Consider the following 23261-nt stretch of genomic DNA (forward strand, 5'->3'; position numbering starts at 1 on the left):
TCTGCTGTGTGCTGTTCGCTCTTTTAATCAGACTAATTGCGTGATACGAGAAATAAAGCCGACGTTGGGTGTGATTAGTTACTGTAGATTACTCTTCTGCTGAGAGAGTAATGTCAGAGATTACTTTTTGTTTTTATGTTAGTTACTTATACAGGGATCACCAAAGTTTATCCTGGAGGGCCGGTGTCCTGCTGGTTTTAGCTCCAACCCCAATCAAACACACCTGAACAAGCTAATCAAGCTCTTACTGGGTATACTTGAAACACCCAGACAGGTGTGTTGAGGCAAGTTAGAGCTAAACCCTGCAGGGCACTGGACCTCCAGGACCGAGATTGGTTGGAGATCACTATATGTCATTTTTGTTGTACAACATATTGCACTGAAATGTATTACGATAAACTATATTATTGTCATTTTAAGACTCAGACTTATTGTCATTTTTAATGCCAGAATGACAATATTAAAAATATTTTATATTCCTAAGAATATTTAAAATATATTATTTGAACAATTATATTTTATAAATATATATATTTACATATATTTATAAATATAAATACACACACACATATATATATATATATATATATATATATATATATATATATATATATATATATATATATATATATATATATATATATATATATATATATATTTTTTTTTTTTTTTTTTTAAATATTTATATATATATATTATAATAATAAGGCATTGGAATCAGAATGTGAAAATATCCCTATACAAATAAATATTCTTTGGCATATACATACATCTACACTCACTAGTCACATTATTAGATACACCTGTCCAACTGCTCGTTAACACAAATTTCCTTAAGAAAGTTCTGAAGGCAAAAGTACTAACCTGGTATTAGTAAGGTGTACCTAAAAGAATGGTTGGTGAGTGTATAAACAGACACACACACACAGCTGAATCTACACCAGGGGTCACCAATCCTGGTCCTGGAGGGCCGGTGTCCCTGCAGTGTTTAGCCCCAACTTGCCTCAACACACCTGCCTGGATGTTTCAAGTATACCTAGTAAGACCTTGATTAGCTTGTTCAGGTGTGTTTGATTAGGGTTGGAGCTAAAATCTGCAGGACACCGGTCCTACAGGAACAAGTTTGGTGACCCCTGATCTACACAGTAGTAAACACTGGAATTTATTTATTTTTTTTATTCACTAACTGCAGACTAGAAAGGGTGTCCAATAGTTTTAAGAACGTCGATGAAGGGTTTTGATCAACTTCCGATGTTGACTATGTAGATATATATTAATGAACTATATTATAATTTTAAATAAGCATAAAAAAACTCAAATGACAGCTGTCAAAATACAGGTTTTTTTTTATTGCATAGAACAAAAGAATCTCCTGTTTGTACAAAATAAATGCAGGCTCCCATTCAGAACAGAAAACTCCTATTAGTTTCATTTCAGAGGAGTTTAATACCTGTAGCTGCCTTCTAAGGGTCCATTTTTAGTTGAAATCAGGACAAAAAAAAAACTGCATACTAGCTTAACAAATGTTATTTCTTCTTCACATTAATCAGAAACACAAAATATAAAAAAATAAATTGTGTCAAGCATCAAAAACCTGACAACTGCATAATACTATATAGCATAACTCCATTACAGAGACAGCTCACCTAAATATAACAATCCTGTCACTGTGGAAGCACTTATAATAGTTCAATTTCTGTTGAACACAAAGAAAGATATTTTGAAGAATGTAGAAAATCGGTAACCATTGACTTCCATAGCATTTTTGTTCCTACTATGAATGTCAAAGGCTGCCTTTTCCAACATTCTTCAGAATATCTTCCTTTGCGTTCAACAAAACAAAACACTTTTGGGGAAACTCACTGAAAGAACAATCCACTTTTTGGGGGAAATTGTTTTACAGCTCTCCTGGAGGAAAACATGAGTTTTAACATTTTAGTCTATTCAGTCGATCTCTGGTTGTGGCGTGAGCACTATTAGCTTAGCTTAGCATAAATCATTGAGTCAGATTAGACCATTAGCATCTCGCTCTAAAATAAATACGTTTTCATTCCAACGTAATAATCAAGGAAATTTGCTGCCATACCATGCGTAATGATATTACGCAATGCCTAAAAGAAGTCCCCAACTAAAGGGACTATATTACAATGTGTTATAATATCATCACATCTGCTCAAGGTGTGGTATGGCAACAAGTCTCATTATTACACCAGAATGACAGTAGAGTTCACAGCCATATCAGCCTAGAGAACAGAACATTTTCTGTCAGTCTTAGTACACAATGTAACTACAGAAGAGTCGAGCTTTATCGAAACTTTTTTTTTTTAATCCAGTGAAATGCTAATGGTCTAATCCAATTCAATGATCTATGCTAAGCTAAGCTAAAAGTGCTTCCGCCAGGCTCCGATTATGATTGAATGGATTAGAAGTATACAGTTGAGTCTTACCCTTTTTAATCCATTCAGTTGATCTCAGGGTTTGGCAGAAGCACTTTTAGGTTAGCATAGCATGGATCATTAAAGTGGATTAGACCATTAGCATCTCACTTAATAAAAAGTTCTGATAAAGCTTGACTCATTTTCCTTTAAAAATTGGTAAGACTAAACTGTACACCTCTAAAAAAAATAAGTCAAGCTTTATCAAAACTTTTTTTAATAATCTATGAGATGCTAATGGTCTAATCAGATTCAATGATCTATGCTAAGCTAAGCTAAAAGTGCTCTGCCAGGCTCCGAGAACGATTGAATGATTTAGAAGTATACAGTTGAGTCTTACCCTTTTTAATCCATTCAGTTGATCTCAGGGTTTGGCAGAAGCACTTTTAGGTTAGCATAGCATGGATCATTGAAGTGGATTAGACCATTAGCATCTCACTTGATAAAAAATATGTTCTGATAAAGCTTGACTTATTTTCCTTTAATAAATAGTAAGACTCAACTGTACACCTCAAAAAAAAAAAAAATAAGTCAAGCTTTATCAAAACTTCTTTTAATAATCTATGAGATGCTAATGGTCTAATCAGATACAATGATCTATGCTAAGCTACGCTAAAAGTGCTCTGCCAGGCACTGAGATCGACTGAACGGATTTAAAAAAAAAAATGGCAAGACATAACTGTTAACTATTTAAAAATAAAAAGGTGGAGTGTTCCTTTAACAAATCGACGCGATTCAAAAAGATTAACCAGTTAAATCAAAAGATTTCCATAAAAGCACCGTGAAAAAAAGAATTATGTAGAAATTATACTTCCAAATAGCTCATTTGAGGATACAAAAATATAAAAGTATAAAAAAATAAACCATATAAAAACAAACAAATATCAGAAAAACATCAGTAATGTGTGGAAAGTGCAGCTTTAGAGCAGTGGCTCCCAAATCCAGTCCACATTTTGTATGTTGCTCTGTTATTTAACAAGTATCAGTTCATGGATCTTTCTGCTGATGATCAGGGGTGTTAAGGAAGACAAAGTAATTTAATAATTAAGGAATTAAGTAAAGAATATACTGAGGAAAATGTAATAAAAAACAGTTCCTTTGAGATATTGGCTTAAAATAACAAGATTAACCAGTTACATCAAAAGATCTGTTAAAGCACCTTGAAAAAGTATGTAAAACATGTTTGTTCCTATGAGTAGCGCATATGAGGATACAAAAATATAAAATTATAAAAATAAACTATATAAAAAAAGACAAACAAAAAAATAAACATCAGTAATGTGTTGAAAGTGCTGCGTTAGAGCAGTCTCACAATTCCAGTCCACGTTTTGTGTCTCACTTAGCACACCTGACTCAGATCATCAGCTCATTAGAAAAGATCCATGAACTGATTCTTATGCATCAAATAACAGAGACACATACAAAATGTGGACTGGAATAGGAAACCACTGCTCTGCCTCTATTACTCAATACACAAGTATCAGCTCATGGATCTTTCTGTTGAGGAGCTGATGATCTGAATCAGGTGTGTTAAGACAGACATAGGATGTCATGGAGTAATTAAGAAATTAATTGACTAAGGAAAATGTCATTTAAAAAAAAATAAAAAAAGTGGAGTTTTCCTTTAGGAAACGGACTTAATAAAAAAAGATTAACCAGTTAAATCAAAAGATCTGGTTAAAGTACCTTGAAAAACCATGAACAAAATGTTGGACTTCCCAATAACTCATATGAGGATGGACAAATAATAAAAAAAGCAAAAAAATAAATATGAAAAAAGTATAAAATATAGTAAAAAGTATAAAAATAAACTAAATAAAAAAACAAACAAACAAAAAAACAATAGTAATGTGTGGAAAGTGCTGCGTTAGATCAGTGGCTCCCAAATCCAGTCCACATTTGGCATCTCTCTCACTTAACACACCTGACTCAGATCATCAGCTGCTCAACAAAAAGATCCATGAACTGATTCTTATCCATCACATAACAGAGAGAAATACAAAATGTGGACCGGAATTGGCAACCGCAAAACTGATCATCTGAATCTGATGTGTTCAGGAAGACATTGGATGTAAAGGAGTAATTAATTGAGTAAGGAAAATAATTTTAAAAAGTGGAGCGTTCCTTTAAGAAATTGACTTCATAAAAAAATAAAAAGATCCGAATAGCTCATATGAGGATAGAAAAATATTTAAAAAAGTATAAAAATAAACAATATAAAAAGCAAACATTAGTAATGTGTGGAAAGTGCTGTGTTAGAGCAGTGGCTCCCAAATCCAGTCCATATTTTGTATCTTTCTCACTTAACAGCTTCTGAACAGAAAGATCCACCAACGGATTCCCATGCATTAAATAACAGCGAGACATACAAAATGTGGACTGGAGTTTTAAACCACTGCTCTATTGTTTGACAAGTATCTGTTCATGGATCTTTCTGTTAAACAGCTGATGGTCTGAGTCTGACGTGTGACGTGAGAAAGATGCAAAATGTGGACTGGAATTGGGAACCGCTGAGTTAAAGGATCAGGAAAGTGCATTATGTGTGTGTTCTAGATGAGCGCAGGACAGGCCGAAGTCTGCTCATCATACAGACAGCAGAATCCGTCATAGAAATCGTCCATGTCCTGCGCTGTGTGTGCTCGTCTGGCCTGCCGTTTGCGCTGCTCTCCTTCAGGTCCTCTTAACACCAGCACGCCGCTGCCTAAAATATAGACGGCATTTGTTGGGATGGAGAAGCGAAGGCTGGAGAGATACTCGTCCACAGTCTCCCTGCAGCAGATCAACTCTGTGCTTTCAATCTGAAACACACACATAACCAAACTACAGTCTTCACTCAACAAGCATTTTCTAGAAGACGAGTAATAAATCTTGGTGTGTTTTCAGAAATCATGTTTAAGGGAGTTATTTTTTTCTTAAATCAAGCAAAAGAGTCTTGTTTTCGCTTTGAAATAACATGGTTTTGCTTGTTTTAAGTAAAACATTTCATTTTGACTTGTTTTTGAAAAAGATTCTTAAATCAAAAAGCATTTAAAAGACTTTGATCAATATTTTTTAAAGACATTTGCACTTGAAACTACAACAGTTTTTTGCAGCGTTTAAGCAAAACAGTCACCGAAAAACACACAGACACATTTAATATTGATCTTAGCAAAATATAAATGAAATAAATAATAATACAAACTGATTAAAAATTTAATAAATATAAAAAAAAAAATTATAATAAAATTAAAAGAATATCCACATTAATGAAAGGATAAAAAAATCATAAATCAAAATAATAAATACAAAATAAATAAAAAATAATTTTAAAAAATAAACAAAAACTTAATAAATAAAACAAAAAATAAAAAAATAAAAATGTAATTATTACTAAATTAAAATTATCATTAATTAAAAATAAATAAATAAAATACAAATAATAAATAAAAATAAATTCAAAATAAGAAATAAAATAAACAAATAAAGACTTAAAATAAATTATAAATAATTAGAATATATTAAAAGAAATAAAAAAAAGACATAAGAAAAAAAATAACAAAATAAGAAAAACATTTATAAAAAGAAATACAAATTTAAAAATTGGAAATAAAAATAAAATACAAAATAATAATAAACAAATACAAAATAAGAAATAAAAATAAATAAACGAAAAAAATACTATAATAACAATAATCATAATAAATAAAATAATAAGAAGAAATTAAAGAAATAAAAATAAATAATTAAAAATAAATAAATAAAAACAAAAAAATTATAAAAATAACAAAAACTTAAAATAAATAAATAATAACGACTAAAAATACAAAAAAATAGAAAATTAAAATAGAAAATTAAAAATAAATAAAAAGGCTGCACGGTGACAGTGGTTAGCACGTTCGCCTCATAGTAAGAAGTCAGTTGTCATTTCTGTGTGGAGTTTGCATTGTGGGTTTCCACTGGGTACTCCGGTTTCTCCCACAAGTCCAAAGACATGCAATAAAGGTGAATTGGGTATGCTAAATTGTCCATAATGTGTGTGTGTGAATGAGTGTGCATGGGTGTTTCCCAGTGATGGGTTGCAGCTGGAAGAGCATCCGCTGCGTAAAAAAACATGTGCTGGATAAATTGGCAGTTCATTCTGCTGTGGCGACCCCAGATTAATAAAGGGACTAAGCCGAAAAGAAAATGAATGAATAAAATAAATAAAAATAATAATAATAGACAGACAATCAATATTACTGGCTTATTTAAGAAATATAACTCCAGCCAAGCTAAAGGAATTGGACTTTCTCCAGAAGAAGAGCAAATATAATAGGAAACACTGTGAACAATATCCTTGCTGTCAAACAACACATGGGGAAATATTTAAAAAGGAATTAATTTCACAGCAGGCTGAAATAAAGCAGTATTTTCATCTATTTTTAATCAATGTATGCGCTTCACTACCTGTGCTTTCCTCAGCAGGCCGGTAAAAACGGAGAACCAGTCCGGCGTCAGTCTCTCCAGCTCTAAAGTGATGATGGCCAAAGCCAATATGGAGCCCTTGAACTGCCAGAGCTGGTGGCAGGCCATACAGTGCTGCAGCTGCCTGCTCCACAGCGCCGCCTGCAGGCAGAGCCTCTTCTGAGTCTGATCAACACATCCGGACATCAGCAGGCCGTGAAACTGAGGGGGAAAACACACACGACAATACTCAGCATTTCTACTGACACGCGGTTTGTGCGTTTACCTCTGTGGTGAAAAGTACTGTGTTCAGTAATCTACATGTTTAACACGTTACAGCTCTCCGGCTCAGACTTTCAGCATCACTGATTGACCATATGCATTTAAAAGGGATCGTTCACGCAAATATTCATTTACACACAGTTTCTGTTAAACACATAGGAGGAATAAACTATGACAATTTTTTTTTGGGAGGGGGGGGCTTTCTCTTTATGCCAGCTGCAAAATGTCTTATTAAATTGTTTTAAATGGTCAATTTGTGACAAGACAAGGGATAAAAAAGGGGTAGTTCAGGCAAAAAAAAAATTAATTTGCTGACTTATTTCTCCACCTCAAGTGTTTTAAAAGCTTTATGAGATTTTTTTTCAATGAAAATCTCAGATTTGTCAACACACATGGGCTGAAACTAGCTTAAAAACTCCTGCGTCGCAGCTGATGCCGCATTCTGCTAGCTGTACGATTTATAATTCACTTCAAATGTCCAGACTGGCTAATCAGCATCCATGCATATGGTCAATTCAAGTGTTTTGAATGCAAGCCATTATGTTAACAGACGAGGCATGCAAAACCATCGTACTTCTGTCCATCGCATTTTTAACAGCAGAGCTGAGTTTGCGGGTTTGTTATTTGGAGGAATTCACCAAGAGCTCCAGCAGAAAGCAGGTAACCGAGTTCCGCAGGTCTTATCAAGGTCAATTTAAGACGGAGGATTTTTTTTTTTTAAGTTTACAAAGAGGATCATCATGCATCTGTGTGTTCTCCAAATGTCATTTATAGAGAGCACGTGATGAGCTTTATTAGCAACAACTCACAGCTTGAAAATACAACGTATAACAAATATCAAATTACCTTGACTAATTTTACAAAACAAACAAATAAACAAAAAGTTGAAGGTTTGAATAACAGCACTAGATTTAACCCAGTCAGCTGTTCAATTCACTTGCAAAACTAAACTTACAGAGTAAATGTTCGTATGGAAAACAAAAAGGACGTTCATTTTTGCAGGGCATGCAACATTTATAGATTTAAAATTAGTTTTTTCCTTAGAAAAAAGAAAAGAAGTGTTAAACTGAGTACAGATATTGACGTCTTAAGGCCTTTTTAAGACCTGCAGGAGTTTTTAGCATTGATGAATCAGGAGAATAGTTTAATAATGAGCACTTTTAAGTTATGAAACCAGAAATGCTAAATGAATGAAAAGTACAGGCGTCCAATTCTGATTTCACACTGACTTGTATATGATTATGTTATGACCTATAGCAGTGGTCCAAACTCAAATCCTGGAGGGCCACAGCTCTTTTAGCTCTTAAGGGTCTACTCACACTATGCCATCCGTACCGTGTCCAGGCCCGTTTCCCGGATCGTTTGAGAAGTGTGAGTGCGCTGAATTGGGCTCAGGCACGGTTTACTTGGCCGGCCCTGGTTGGAAGAGGTGTGCCTGAGCGCGGTTCAATTTGTGCTTTTAAGTCTCAGAATGCTACGTTTTCTGTAAAGTCGTAAACCCCATATTGCTTTTTGGTTCCTTTTATCTGATTGGTTGGTGTGAGCACGTTTTTTTTTCCACAACCTGGTAAAAACCAGAACAGTGAAGAGACGACAACATCAAATTATAAGGCTAAAGAAAAACGTCTGTTTCCAACGTTGTGGAAAAAGATATTTACATGGGTACAACACAACGAAAAAAATGAAGTGATGTTTTGCATAGTTTTCCATCACTTTTAAGTCAGCCACCTTTTGTTTAGCAATAAAATACCTGCACATTTTCCATACTGCTGTATTTTACTGCTAAATATTTTAACATTTTAAAAATATTTAAATTCTAGATTCAAAGACATTATTTTTTTACACATTATTTAAAATATGTGGCTAAAAAAATAGCTATTTTTTATTTATTTATTAGTTATTTTGGTGGGGCCAGTGAAAGTTTTGGCAGGGCCAGTAAAAATCTGAACTGCTGGTCCAGTCGGGCCAGTGGAAAATGTCCTTAGCGTTGAACCCTGTTACTGTTCAGTGAACGCAAACTGCTGTAGATTATTAAATACGCAAACCCCTCACTGCACGACAGCTGCACCTTCAGCAGACCTCCTCATTCCTGCAGCACGAGGGCTTTATGATTGTTTATGAGCGGCAAAAGTGGCGGATCTGTACAGCGAAATATCTGACTGCGTGTCACCGCATCCCTTTGGTGAAATATTTGACTGCATGTCACTGCATATCAAACCACTGAAACGATATAACTAGAGAAATCTCCACTGTGCTGAGTGAGAGCGCTTACTGAACAGCGCAGCAGCGATGACGTAAGCGTGCCCAGGCCCGATTGTAATGTGAGTGCGGGCCGTCGGGGGAGACGGGAGGGGGAACAAGCGTTCTTTGGCCCGGTTAGAGGCAACTGTACATAGTGTGAGTACGGCCTTAGTCTCGAACACCTTGATTAGTTGAATCAGCTGTGTTTGATTAGGGTTGGAGCAAAGCTGTGCAGAGCTGCGGCCCTCCAGGAATCCAGTTTGAGAGCCATGACCTATAGAGACCAAATCATCATTTACTCGTTCCAAAACTACAAGACTTTAGTCAATCTACAGACTGAATTAGATTTTAAATCAAATCCAAGATATTTCTAATCCTCCACTGAAAGGTTTGAGTGAATACACTTTTTATTTTCTTAAATAGATGGACGGAAAAGTCTTCTTTTGATCAAAAAGATCTTAAAATATGACTATTTTAATTTCAGGGCAATCCATGCCTTTTAAATGCACATTTTTTTAGGATTATTTTCGGGAAAAGAAATAAGCCATCTTTGATTGAGGTTTCATGAGTTCAGGGGAGATCTTCTATCATTGCCTTGTGGAACGTGCTGTTAAATGTTTACCGTGACTTTCCTTTGTATTTGTGGCTGTGTGTGAGCATGTCTTATCACATGGACCTTGTATGCTTATATATTCAAAAAGGTATTTGAAATATGTGGAAATTTATTTATTTACTTATGCAAAGTTATTTTTCTATGCTATTAGAAATTATTTTTTAATTTCACAGCCAGTTCATTAGATTTCATTATTGTACATGACATCTAGATAGCTATAATAGGACATTAAATGGGAAGTTCTCAGTAAAACACGGTCAAATTTCACCCCAAAATCAAAAGAAAACATTTTTCAGTGGTAAAAAATGGTTTACATAAAAGAAAACAATAGTTAAGAATTATTAAGAGTTTAATTATTTTTATAATTATTAATATTATTTTTATTTTTAATATTATTTTTGTTTTAATAATTATTAATATTAACATTATAATATTTTTTTTATTTATTATAGTTCTAAAACAGCAAATGTATTATTAGTAGTTTTCAGTACAATTTGAGTAATGTGTAATAAGTACATTGTTTTGGTTTCACCAATATTTTGTGTTGCATAAACAAAGGGGGGAAAAGTGATTGGGGTTAAAATAAAATAAGATTGCACCAGTGTTTTCACTATTAACTCATTGCCATTTGGACTTATGGACTGCTGACATACCCATTGCAAAATTACTTTACTTGAAAAATACAAAAACATTGAATGGTTTACACTAAAAAATAAAGAAATAATAATAATAATAATTACCTTTGCTGTTTTGTTCAAACAACTTAATTAAAATGAGCTGAAACAGCACAATTCCTACGATTTTAGGACAATTTAATAGTTTAGGTTCAATCAATATAAATTTGTAAATTCTAATAAGTTAACTTAATACCTTCGTGTTGTCGCAATATAAATCAGTTGTGTGAAATCCAACATTTTTTACTTCATTTGCACACTTCTATGGGCAGCACGGTGACTCAATGGTAGTACTTTGGCCTCACAGCAAGAAGGTCGCCAGTTCAAGTCCCGGCTGGGTCAGTTGGTATTTCTGTGTGGAGTTTGCATGTTCTCCCCATGTTGGTGCGATTTCCTCCAGGTGCTCCGCTTTCCCCCAGTCCAGACACATGCGCTATAGGTGAATTGAATGGACTAAATTGGCTTTAGTGTATAAGTGTGAGTCATACCTGCCAACATTGGGATGTGAAAATAAGGGATATGCCCAATCATAATAAGGGATTCCATTAGTTGTGTTTGAAAAAAAAAAAAAAAAAAACCTTCAAAATCGACATCTTTATATGTTATTATTATTATTATTAATTGTGTGTGTATGTTTTCAAACACGCACGCAAAAGCCAGACTTTCCCTCCGCTTCAAATCGCGTGTACAGAATTAGTTTGGAAAACAGCGTCTGTTTATCACTATAGAGCTTGTCAGCTGACAGTCATGCACCATTATATGACTGTTTTGAGGATTGCATAGGATGGGCGATGGCACCTGTAATCAAAAGGAAAGGGAATTGCGCCGTTTTCATATTTATTTATAAGTGTTTTCATTCCTAAACAAAGCGAAAGCACAGAACAGACTCATGTTTAAGAGCAAGGGACGACCCCTGGTGGTTCGGCGGTATGGGTTGTGTATAAGGAGGCTCGGCTGTTCAGAGAAATACTTTACGGTATGATAGCAGGATAGAACTGTAAAATATGGGAGAATCCCGGGAAAAACAGGACGGTTGACAGATACGGTGTGAATGAGTGTGTATGGGTGTTTCCCAGTACTGGGTTGCGGCTGAAGAGCATCCGCTGTGTAAAATATATGCCGGAACAGTTGTGGCGCCCCCTGATAATTAAGGGACTAAGCCAAAGGAAACTGCATGAATACTCTCGATGTTGAGAAATGTATTCCTTGTGGTATCAAAAACAGTATTGAATTTTGATATTTTTCAAAGTATTGTATCAGAGTTGGAAATTCCAGTATTGCGACGACAATAAATTGTAACGTTGTTCAGTAAAGTGCTAAAAATCGAAAATACAACTTTACAAACAAATCCTGCTCTAAAATTCAGACCGTAAAATGATCAACTTTTGAAAAATATTTTGATTTGGGGTAAAATAAGACCAAGTTTCAAGAGTTTCTCCCTTTATGATCTAAGAAATTAATATTATTTTATTTTTCATAAGTTCTTTTAAAAAGCTGAGGTATTTTTAATGGGGTCTTGTTACATTTCTAATGGCTGTTTTATGACTGTCTGTGTGTTGTGCCAAAACAGCAGATCTACACACTCAAGCCACTGTTCCACTGTTGGTCTGTTTGTGGCTCAGTCAACTCAATGCTACACAAACACCCCAAAATATCAATGTTTCCTTGTTTAAAGGGGTAGTTCACCCTAAAAATGAAAACTTACTCACTCTAATTCCAAACCTTTATGAGTTCCTTCTCTGTTGAACACTTAAGATTGTATTTTGGAGAAAGCTGACAAACTGTAACCATTGACTTCCATTGAAAACCAAATACTATTTAAGTCAATGGTTGCAAGTTTACAGCATTCCTTAAAACATCTACTTTTGTGTTTTAAAAGGTTTGAAACAATTAAAGGATGAGTAAATTATATTTATTTTAAAAAGTGAACTGTCTCTTTTAGTAAACCCCTCTATGGTTGAATGATGGAGTGTGAAGAGAGATCTTATTTCAGAGAGTATATTTGTACTGGAGATGTTTTGCAGGGTGATCGATCTGCTTTACTGCTGAAGTGACAGTCAGATTAGTGCCTTGGCTGAATATGCAGCATGCAATATACAGTTGGAGTCAGAATTATAAACCCTCCTGTTTTTAAATCTTTCCCAAATGATGTTGAACAGAGCCAGACATTTTTCACAGTATTTCCTATAATATTTTTTTCTTCTGGAGAAGGTTTGTTTTATTTCAGCTAGAAGAAAGGCAGCTTTAAAATTATTTAAACACCATTTTAAGGTCAATATTATTATCCCACTTTAAGCAATATTTTTTTTCGATTGTCTACAGAATAAATCGCTGTTATACAATGACTTGCCGAAATACCCTAATTAACCATGTTAAAGGTGCTGTAGGTGATTGTCTTCAGATACATTTTTTGTTGTGCTGGTTGAAAGTCTCTTCACAGTCCAAAAGTAATGATTACAGTAAATGATCTGAATGTGTTTATATGTATTTTTATATTCTGGGTAAAGCATAAAACTAAAAAATGTTCATCCAATTAAATAGAGTCGGACCGTCATCTCCCTTAATAGGGTAAATGTAGAGCTAGTGCTGTTCCCATGCTGATACACTTCCGGTGACCTGTTATTGTGAACTTTTTTCCATTTTATACGATTCCTTAAATAGCGTCGATGTTGTAATGTCGAATGTAGAATCGGCAGACTAACGCAGAAGCTCCATTGAATATACTGGGGTAAAATAAATGCTCATATTATAAAGAAATGTCGGGGGAAATGTAATGTAATGCAGTGCTTCTTGTACAAACTGAGACCCACTTTAATTTGGATATCACCCAGCAAGTGGAGATCGCTGACTTTTAAAGAAAACAGACCTTAAACGCACCGGATTTTGCATTGGCATTCAATTCAAAGCGCTTAACCCAGGTTAATGGCAAATTAAAAGTCCTATTAGCATGCTTCGGCATATACCCCATTCCGATAAGCAGGTCAGACTGTCTGTCAGCAAATGTAGATTCCGACTTCTGCGCATCTGTTCACGCAGATCTGCCATTAGCGTGTGCCCGTCTGCATCACAAACGAATGCGGGCGAGCAAGCTGCGGGCCACTTGCCGATGCCGAGTCGGAGCCGGAGGTGCTGAAGGACAGCCGAGCTTTGGCCGATTACTGTAAAGCCAGGCGTGGGTATAATTCGCCCGTAAAGCGGCCGCGCGGTCACGAGACGGACAGGGAGAAATCAAAAGCTGAATTGAAACTTTTAAAAAATTGGGGGAAAAATATATACATAGGGAGTAATAATTCTGACTTCAACTGTATATATAAAAATCGCCACTCTATTAGCCATGTTTCCATCCAAAGCATCCAAAATTAAAATAGTGCAAAAAACATCTGCCAACAATACACCGTTTCCCTCCAATGTGTTTAAAAGGGAAAAAAGTCACTTTCTAAAAAACTGAATCAGTGTTTCTGTGAACTGAGAAAAAGTTAACAGCTATGTTTCCATCCAAAAAACTGTAATATTGCATAAAAGACATGCAAATAATTAACGTTTCCATCCAATGAGTCAAAGAGAACAAAATTGGGCACTTCCTAATTATCAAATATCATGAGTAAACACAGAATTTGCTGCAGTAGGAGAAGCTGTGCGAATCTTTTCTTTATTTAATAAATGACTTGCGCCTCAGAAAACAGTATGCGGTCATACAATGAACGAGTGCTGGCATTTGAAGCTATGAGACGCAGATGCTCTTGACAGTTCTGGAGGTAATTAATAATATACAGTTTTTCTCAGTCGCTTTGGTGCATTCCTCACTACACTATTTACATTTGCACAACAGTTAATGCATTTCTCAAAACAATTAGTCATTTGTGCACATCCTAGTAGCAGTTTCTCATTCTTTTCAACAAATTGTGAACGCTTTTGGACATGCATCAATTGCTTTCATACAACTCTCTGCGGTTTATAACATTATCATCTGCTTCAGTCATGTCAGTCAAAATGAACTGAACTTGTAAATGCTGAATAGTCATTCCATATAAAACTAATAGTCCTCATTTCATTACTTGAGTCATTACAGATAAAAATGGTGAACTAGTTGTCAAAATCTGTCAAACAAATGTTATAAAACAAATTTAAATCTTTATTTTCCTGAAAATGTCTTTAAAGTTGAACAATTTGATGTATGATTTACAGACCTGTGTATGTTGTAGGCTCAGTTCCAATATGTACTGCAATATTGTTTACAGTTGTGCACAGCTCTACCTAAAGGGAGTTCATGTTTGTTGTAAATAAGGGTGTGTTTATTCTTTTGCACAATGCTGTGAGTAAATTAGGATTGCAAAGAGCAAATGCAGTAAAAATGTGAAACATACATATTTAGTGTCTTGTACTCAAATAACTCACTCAATGCAGTGATGTCTCACTTTACTGTAGTTTTCAAATGGCTGTGCTAATAGTCTATGCTGCTGTCTTGAGCATTTTCAGGAAGTGTCACCAACATTTGACTTTTTTTTGCATTGAAAAAATGTACTGAGTAAACTGACATAATGAAAACATGACTAAGCCATTTGACTATCTTGTTCATAAACAATGCTGTCAGGACTTTTCATTTTGACGATACCGACTCTTTGATTGACATGAATACTTACTTTTGAGGAATGAACTATCCATTTTGAGCATGTGACGCGCTTTTGCAGGTTATCAGCTAGGTTTTGCAGTTTGCACTAATTGTTTTGAGAATTGCATTAACTGTTGTGCAAATGTAAATAGTGTAGTGAGAAATGCACCAACTCTGTGTGGAGTTTGCATGTTTTCTTCCCATGTTGGCGTGGGTTTCCTCCAGGTGCTCCGGTTTCCCCCACAGTCTAAACACATGCGCTATAGGGGAATTGAATAATCTAAATTGACCGTAGTGTACTAGCGCGTGTGAATGGGTGTTTCCCAATACTGGTTTGAAGCTGGAAGGGCATTCGCTGCATAAAACATATGCTAGAACAGTTGGCGGTTCATTCCGCTGTGGTGACCCTTGATAATTAAGAGACTAAGCCGAAAGAAAATGAATGAATCCTGAGAATCACTGTCTGATGTCTGTGAAAAGCATGGTCTATGATGGATGTGGAAGGTAACGGTGGCGCAGTGGTTAGCACTGTCGCCTCACAGCAAGAAGGCCACTGGTTTGAGTCCCGGCTCGGTTAGTTGGCATTTCTGTGTGGAGTTTGCATGTTTTCCCCACAAGTCCAAACCAGGGGCGTTGCGAGGGGGGGGCTTTGGGGGCTTAAGCCCCTGATGTATTGTCAAAAGCCCCTGATCTCTTGGAATATATTGCACTTAAATAAAAATATGTTGTTTAACATTTATTTTGTTATCTAAGTACTGAAAATGACCACATACATCACGAACATTCCACTTAACGCAGCGTTTGTGTTAGGTAATTAAATCGTCAGCTGTTTAGCAGTACCTGTTTCTACCGGCAGGTGGGAGTGGCTCTGTTGTCACATGGTGTTAAAAAAATCCCGCCACTGCACTTCATTCATTCATTATTTTGAGGAGCTGAAGCTAATGAGGTAATAATACAACTCTTTCGCGAAACTGAATAGTTTTAACTACTGATGAAACTTGTTTCCCCAGTATAAAATGTGTGTAATTCTGATGATTTTAAAATAACTATAATCAGTAAAATGGGCATCATATTAATGTAAATACATGCGAGTAAGTACAAAAAAAAACGTAAATTGTTCTAGCTTTCTAGATATAATATATATATGAGATAGCAAGTCACATCTGTTTCTGTAATAGTTAAATCACAGTGAGTTTATTCATCTAGCTTATTGTTATATAGCTATATTCTAGTGTAACATGCTATGTCAATTTGCATCATATTATAAATCGACTTTCTTATGAAAATACATAAAATGGTTGGAAGAGCACATACAGTTGAAGTCTGAATTATTAGCCCCCGTTTATTTTTTTCCCCAAATTCTGTTTAACGGAGAGAAATTTGTTTTCAGCACATTTCTAATCATAATAGTTTTAATAACTCAACTCTAATAACTGATTTATTTTATCTTTGCCATGATTACAGTCATATTTGACAAGACATTTTTAAAAACACTTCTATACAGCTTAAAGTGACATTTAAAGGCTTTAAAGGCAGGTTAGGGTAATTAGGCAAGTTATTGTATAACGATGGTTTGTTCTGTAGACTATCGAAAAAAATATAGCTTAAAAGGGCTAATAATTTTGACCCTAAAATGTTTTTTTTTAATGTAAAACTGCTTTTATTCTAGCTGAAATAAATCAAATAAGACTTTCTTCAAAAGGAAAATATTATCAGACATAGGCTACAGTGAAAATTTCCTTGCTCTGTTAAACAAAATTTGGGAAATATTTAAAAAACAAAATAAAATTCAAAGGAGGGCTAATAATTCAACTGTATAAAACATTTATTGTTGCAGTCGTGTAAATGATCAGTTAAAGCCTTTTTATTTTTATTCAGATCTTATTTTCATTCTACTACAGCAACAGCTGGTTGCCTTCATCCATATTAGGGATTTCCTGAATGTTCTACTTTTGTGAAGAATATATATGGAATTTCTGCTCAAGTATGATTAAAACAGGCATTACATGCATTTAAAGTGCTACAATGCCCACATCACCCTATTTTGAGGAAAACTGAAAAAAAATTCCCTGTAGAAATTTAAAGTAAACATATTTCTAGCATATAGATCTTTATTTTTATTTTTTGTAGCCTACTACTTTTGATAGAATTGTTATTATATAAAAAAAATAGTAGCCTATTGAATATCAATATTTTGCAAGGTATTGAATTTAGAAATTCCATTATCTTGACAACACTACACCTCAGTTAATCACTCTGAACATGTTTGTAGCTTTGTATCACATTGGATAACAACTCACACTATAAAATAAATCATATTTTCAGATTTGAAGACATGCAGAAAATTACATTTTCAAAAAACAAACAGAAAGTTCAAATCAGGAGGAGATAGGAGGCTCAAGAGGATTGATATAGCTCATAACAGACTATTAAATGAGAAGTGGGTTAATTTATCAATGTTTTTTTTCCTATTTGGATTTTACAAGTCTTAAAAACCCCTTATTTATTATTAACCATTTTTAATCCTGTTAATAAGATTAGAGTAGGTATATTAGTTTGGTAAATTAAAACTTCTTTTTTTATATAATTCTTTATTTTGGGTGGTGGGGGGGATTTCTTTGGGGCTAAGCCCCTTATCCCTTTCGACCCTAGCAACGCCCCTGGTCCAAACATATGCACAATAGGTGAATTGGGTAAGCTAAATCGCCCGTAGTGTATGAGTGCATGTCCTAGAGGGTTGAGCGTTGGGCTAACGACCCACCTCATAAAAATGAGATGTTACAAAACACCAATATGGTGAGGCTTAATATCAACTTTGATATAAACGGCCCTGGGGTAAGTACGGATGAGATCGGTTCACTGGTTCAAATCATATCTTCTGTTAAGGCTTTTTAGACGACCATGCTAAAATGTATTCGGTAAATGAGTTTATGCACAATTTTTAAGCCTACTCCGATGCTTTCATGTGTATTTTCTGAAATATATCCAGTGTTTTTATGCAACTCATCAAACAGGTGGATGGAAACACAGCTAATGTCTATGAAGCGTATAAGTCACTGATTGACTGTCACATGCACAATGTCAAGGACCAAATTTCTGCCACCGTTTACGACGGGCACATCAGAATGGTTGTGTGCGTGTTTTCTTGTGCTTTTTGTACTGTTTACTTGTGATCTGAATTGCAGAAAATACGACACACAGGTTGCTACTCACGATGTGAATGAAATCCATGGGCGTTGCTAGATACAGCTCCCAGTGCAGCTTGTGTAAGATGACTCGCTCCATGCGCAGGATCTCAGCGGTGGAGAATTTGCATCTGCTTTGCTCCAGCAAGTCTTTAACCGATGCAATCACCTGTTTCACCAACAAAACAGAACAATAAACATGCTGGAATGGTTACAAGTTGTGTGTGTGTGTGTGTGTGCATTAAATTGCAGCATCGTCATCATCATCAGTTTTCTTAAATTTCAGCGCTACATCATCATATAGTTTTTATTTAATGCCATGTCAGCAACAACAGCCATTTTGCTAGGAAAGATATGTTATTAATAAATATACAATTAAAAAAAACACAAACAAATAAACGCATAAATTAGTTACAATTTTTTATCTCAATACACTTCATTTAACATGTACACATAGACATCACCTATTTACTATATAACTACAGGATAACTATATTTATATATAATAACTTTAACTGTTAAAAGATCTTATTTAGTTAGTAAATTAGTGAAGTAGTTCTAATTAGTAGGACATCATTCAGACAGCCAGGCCAAGCACTTCCAGTAAACTGTTGCATCGTTACAAAGTCACCATGTATGAGGTCTGATTTCTTTGAAAAGCAGCGATCTTCACTGCTGGATATAAATTTGTTATAAGGTGGGTCTCAGGCCAGACCAAAAGCACTGCATTAAATTCTATTTTTCCACACCATCTTTAAATTATGAACATTAATTTTACCCCAGTATTTTCAATGAAATCTGCGCTCACCTGCTGCTACTGATGGCGCTAGAGTTTACACGGTCAACAACTTAATGAATGCTTGAGTTTATTTAACTGAATGTATTTTAATTACATTACAATGTGGATGCTGTAAAAGCAACCTTTTCAATTGAAAATAGTCACATTAACCTTTCACTGGAAGCTTATTGTTGGCTGAAAAACACTAACTGTGTATATATAGCCCACTGGAAGTTGAAAAATAAATAAATAAATAAATAAAACTTGCCTCGTCCTCCTCGTTGATTTTTGCTGCAAGAATCAGAGAAGTGATGGCCATGCATTTGAGATATTTCAACTGAGTCTGGGGAAAAATTATAAAAATTTAACACGTTTAGTTAGTTAGAGTGGCATAAAATACTGTATTAACATCGATATTGCAATGTGCGAATCTGCAATATTAGCATCGCAGCATCTTGAAGTGACAAATTGGGATTGGGATTCTAATCTAACAGCAACTCTAACCTAGTAGAGTGAACCCCTCAATACTGTCAGACAATAAATAAATAAATAAATAAATAAATAAACAAACAAACATAATAAAAATAAATACAAAGATAAATAAAACAAAAAAGAAAAGTAAACAAATGTATTTGTTTATTATACAACTATATTTATTTTTTATTTATTTAGATGCATTAAGGCCAGTGACTGCAAGATTAAGCAAATTAAAACCAAAAGGTCTGCTGTTTAATTGTGTTTAATTATTTATATAATGAAGACTATTATAATATGATTTTACATTTGATTATTGAACTTCTATACCTCAATACTATTATACTCCACCAAAAACCTTAAAACATTTTTCATTTTTATATTAGTTCTGCTGTTTACATCTGTGCTTTAATTTATTTTATTTTGTATATATTTTTGTATAATTTTGTATATATTTATGCAGATGCACTCCCTTATGAAGTCCATCACAATCAATGTGAAATGTGAATTCTTTCAAAGGCCTCCAAAAGATATTTCTCTGGTCAAATAAATAATAAATTAAAAAATTAAATTAAAATAAAACATGAATTAAAATAAATAACCAAGCAAAAATAAATCAAATATAAAAGACAGACATTAAAAAAAAAAAAATATTAAAAATATTAATAATAATAATAACAATAACAACAACAATAAAAATAAATATCTAAATAGAAAAATAAATAAATAAACTAAAATACATTTTAGAAAAGATTTTAATAAATAAATAAATTATAAAAATAAATAAATCCTAAATAATAATCATTTTAAAAATAAATACATAAAATAAATAACATTTATATTCATGTATAAATAAATACAAATAAATCCATTAATTAAAACTAAATAAGTAAAAATAAAATGAATCAAAGATTAAAATAAATAAATAAAAACATAAATAAAGATAAATAGAAATAAAAACACATACATACCCTACCTACATAAATACATGCTTTTTCTCAAGTAATACAAAGGTATAGAAAAGTATATTTATTTCACTTACCTTGACTGTTGCGAGGAGGCTGTTAAGAACACAGACTCCCAATGCGAGCGTCTCTGTGGAAAACTGGAAAATGACGTTCATTTCACGCAACCACAGGATCACCTCATGATACTGAGAGGGGCTGATGTCCGAACCCTGAAAACACACAAAACACGACAAATGCGGAGCTCAATAACAGATGCACTGAACAGTTGAGCTCCAGCAGAAATCACAAATAGAATTTATTTATCCGTGCAGCCCTAGTATGCAGTTTCAGATACAGCTCCTGGTTAATTTGGTTAACCACACAAGACTTGTGTTTATTTAAGGGAGTACAGCAAATTAACAAGAAGCTTCTACCTGAATGCAGCCGTTCTTGAGCACCGGAGCTCTCCACAGCCGCATTTCTCTGTCCAGCGTGTTGAGCAACAGAGTTCCCAGACGCTGATTCTCCTCTTCACCTGGCAGTTTCATGGCTGTTTTAAAAGCTAGCCTTTTCCAATGGAAGTAATGCCTGAGAACGAAAACACACACATGTAATAGGATTTCTAGGAAATACTGTAGTGTTGTCATACTATAGTTTGTTTATTAAGTTTTTATATCAACTTCAGCATATTATAAACTATTGTGCAAAGGTTTATATGATTTATTCACAATACAGTTTGTAAAAGTACTATATTTTCGGCCTTTTTGGTAAATATATTATATATGAGAGACTTGCTTTGTTTACCAAACAAGTGGATCTAATTGGATTTGCATTGAAAACTTCAAATAAAAATGTTTTTTATTTTTATTTCATGCAATATAATACATTGGCCACCAAGGGGGTCAACTTTTTTGGTAGTAGTTTGGTAATGCATGCATCAATTAATCAAATATATGAATGCATTTAAATTACATCTAATTTATCAATAAAATGTATACAACAGTGTTTTGAGGGATATTTAGGGACTATTTTAGAGGTTACTGTAATCCAAACTACACTAATTGTTTCTAATTTTTCTTTTTTTAAGCTACATGCTGATAGAAACACCTATTTTTTCAGACTGTTGAATGAATTTTTTCCAAGCATTGATTGGTGCATTATGCATTCACAATGGTATTTGTAAATGTATATTTATATTATACATTTTTACTTATTAATATACAATATATACATCAGAGAAAGCTATTTCTTACCGACTACCCCTCCACCATACATCTTGTTTTGATGTCCTTCAGAGGGGATCAAGCGTTAGTTAGGGGGGTCAAACCCCCCTGTAATTCACACCCTAGATATACTCCAAAAACATAGAGCATAAATCCGCAGATATTTTTACAACTAAAGGTTTTATAACGGGTATATAATACTAAATCACAGTTTACCGTAGTAAAACATTAGAGTGCCTATATTACGGTATTTATGACAATATATCAGTTCACTATTGTCAATACTACAGTATGCTGTAGCATTCATTAACAATAAGTTGTAAATACTGTAATACAGTGTAGTCACAATAGTATATGATTTTAAAACACTCTATAAACTACTGTATTTTTTCTGTAGGCAGTGATTTTGCAGATACTTTTATCACAAGTGGTTTATTAAAAGAATAAATAGTCGTTCTAGCCATGTATCAATCTTTGTAATTGAGGTAAAGCTGGTTTTCATATTTGCACATTCATTCAATGACAACTTGTGACATGCTCACTATATTCTTGACCATGGTACTTTGAATATTCGGTCTGAAATCACAAGCAAGTGTGATCTGAAAACAACATTATCACTAGTTTAATTGACTGAGAACAATATGTAGTACTCTAATTGCTGCTAATATGATTAATGATGATAGAATACTTTTCTGAAAATATATTATTAAGGTGAAAGAGAATATAAAAACCAACTTAACCCCAACATCATTGTTTATATCTCAAAATCTACAAGAAAGCTTAATAAATGTATTCTCTTTGTCTGGAATCTTGACTTTGGGGTCCCAACAAATCCCCAAAATGGACTCAACAACAGGCCACCATCACAGTGTTTGTCAATAACATCCACATTTGATGAATTAGTTTAGAAATGTACTAAAAAGTACACAACATTTAAACTCAGTAAACAAGAAAGCAGAATATTAAAACAGAAAGTGAGCGCGCGCACAAACGGTTTACCAATGGGCGGGACGAGCTGCATCCACTTGTAAACAAAGACATGGAAAGTTTTGACAGAAATTACCTTTGAGAACAGAAACCCAGCCTCTGTCATTGGAGTCCGCTGTATATATGTGCAAAAAACCGTTCATCCATGTCTGCAAAACAAGCGAAATCCTTATAACGACAACAAAAATCAGTTTTAGGAAATGTTCCAGCAGCGAAATCTGAACAATGCGATAAAACACTGTTGTTAAAGTTGCTTAGCACCACTGTTGTACTGAATGTCGAGTTTTATTCACCTTTGAAGGATGTAGGAAAAGAAAAGTCCGTCAAAGTGACCCGCTAATATCTGTTTTTGCACCAGAGACTCTCTGCTCGCATATTTGAGCCTACGCTG

General features: G+C 34.1%; 1 protein-coding gene across 9 annotated transcripts; it reads right to left on the minus strand.

The window, feature by feature from the left end:
- Positions 1 to 1328: 1328 nt before the first annotated feature.
- Positions 1329 to 23255, minus strand: ccni2 (cyclin I family, member 2). Of its 9 annotated transcripts, none has more exons than XR_012396968.1 (10): positions 23164 to 23255; positions 22947 to 23019; positions 21095 to 21248; positions 20756 to 20890; positions 19508 to 19582; positions 18490 to 18630; positions 6861 to 7079; positions 4360 to 5233; positions 2946 to 3783; positions 1329 to 2615 (listed from the first exon to the last, which is right to left on the minus strand). XR_012396968.1 is itself a non-coding variant. In XM_003200904.7 (8 exons), exons 3-8 carry the CDS (start codon positions 21206 to 21208, stop codon positions 4985 to 4987), a joined length of 933 nt encoding a protein of 310 aa, XP_003200952.1. In that variant the 5' UTR covers positions 21209 to 21248; positions 22947 to 23019; positions 23164 to 23255; the 3' UTR covers positions 1329 to 4984. The 9 variants fall into 9 exon arrangements, 3 of the variants coding, with proteins under 3 accessions (XP_003200952.1, XP_005173959.1, XP_073791643.1); XR_012396971.1 differs by having other exon boundaries at positions 22947 to 23038; XR_012396967.1 differs by having other exon boundaries at positions 1329 to 3783.
- Between the last annotated feature and the right edge of the window lie 6 nt (positions 23256 to 23261).

Source organism: Danio rerio, chromosome 21 (genome assembly GCF_049306965.1).
Source record: "Danio rerio strain Tuebingen ecotype United States chromosome 21, GRCz12tu, whole genome shotgun sequence".
Taxonomy (NCBI): domain Eukaryota; kingdom Metazoa; phylum Chordata; class Actinopteri; order Cypriniformes; family Danionidae; genus Danio; species Danio rerio.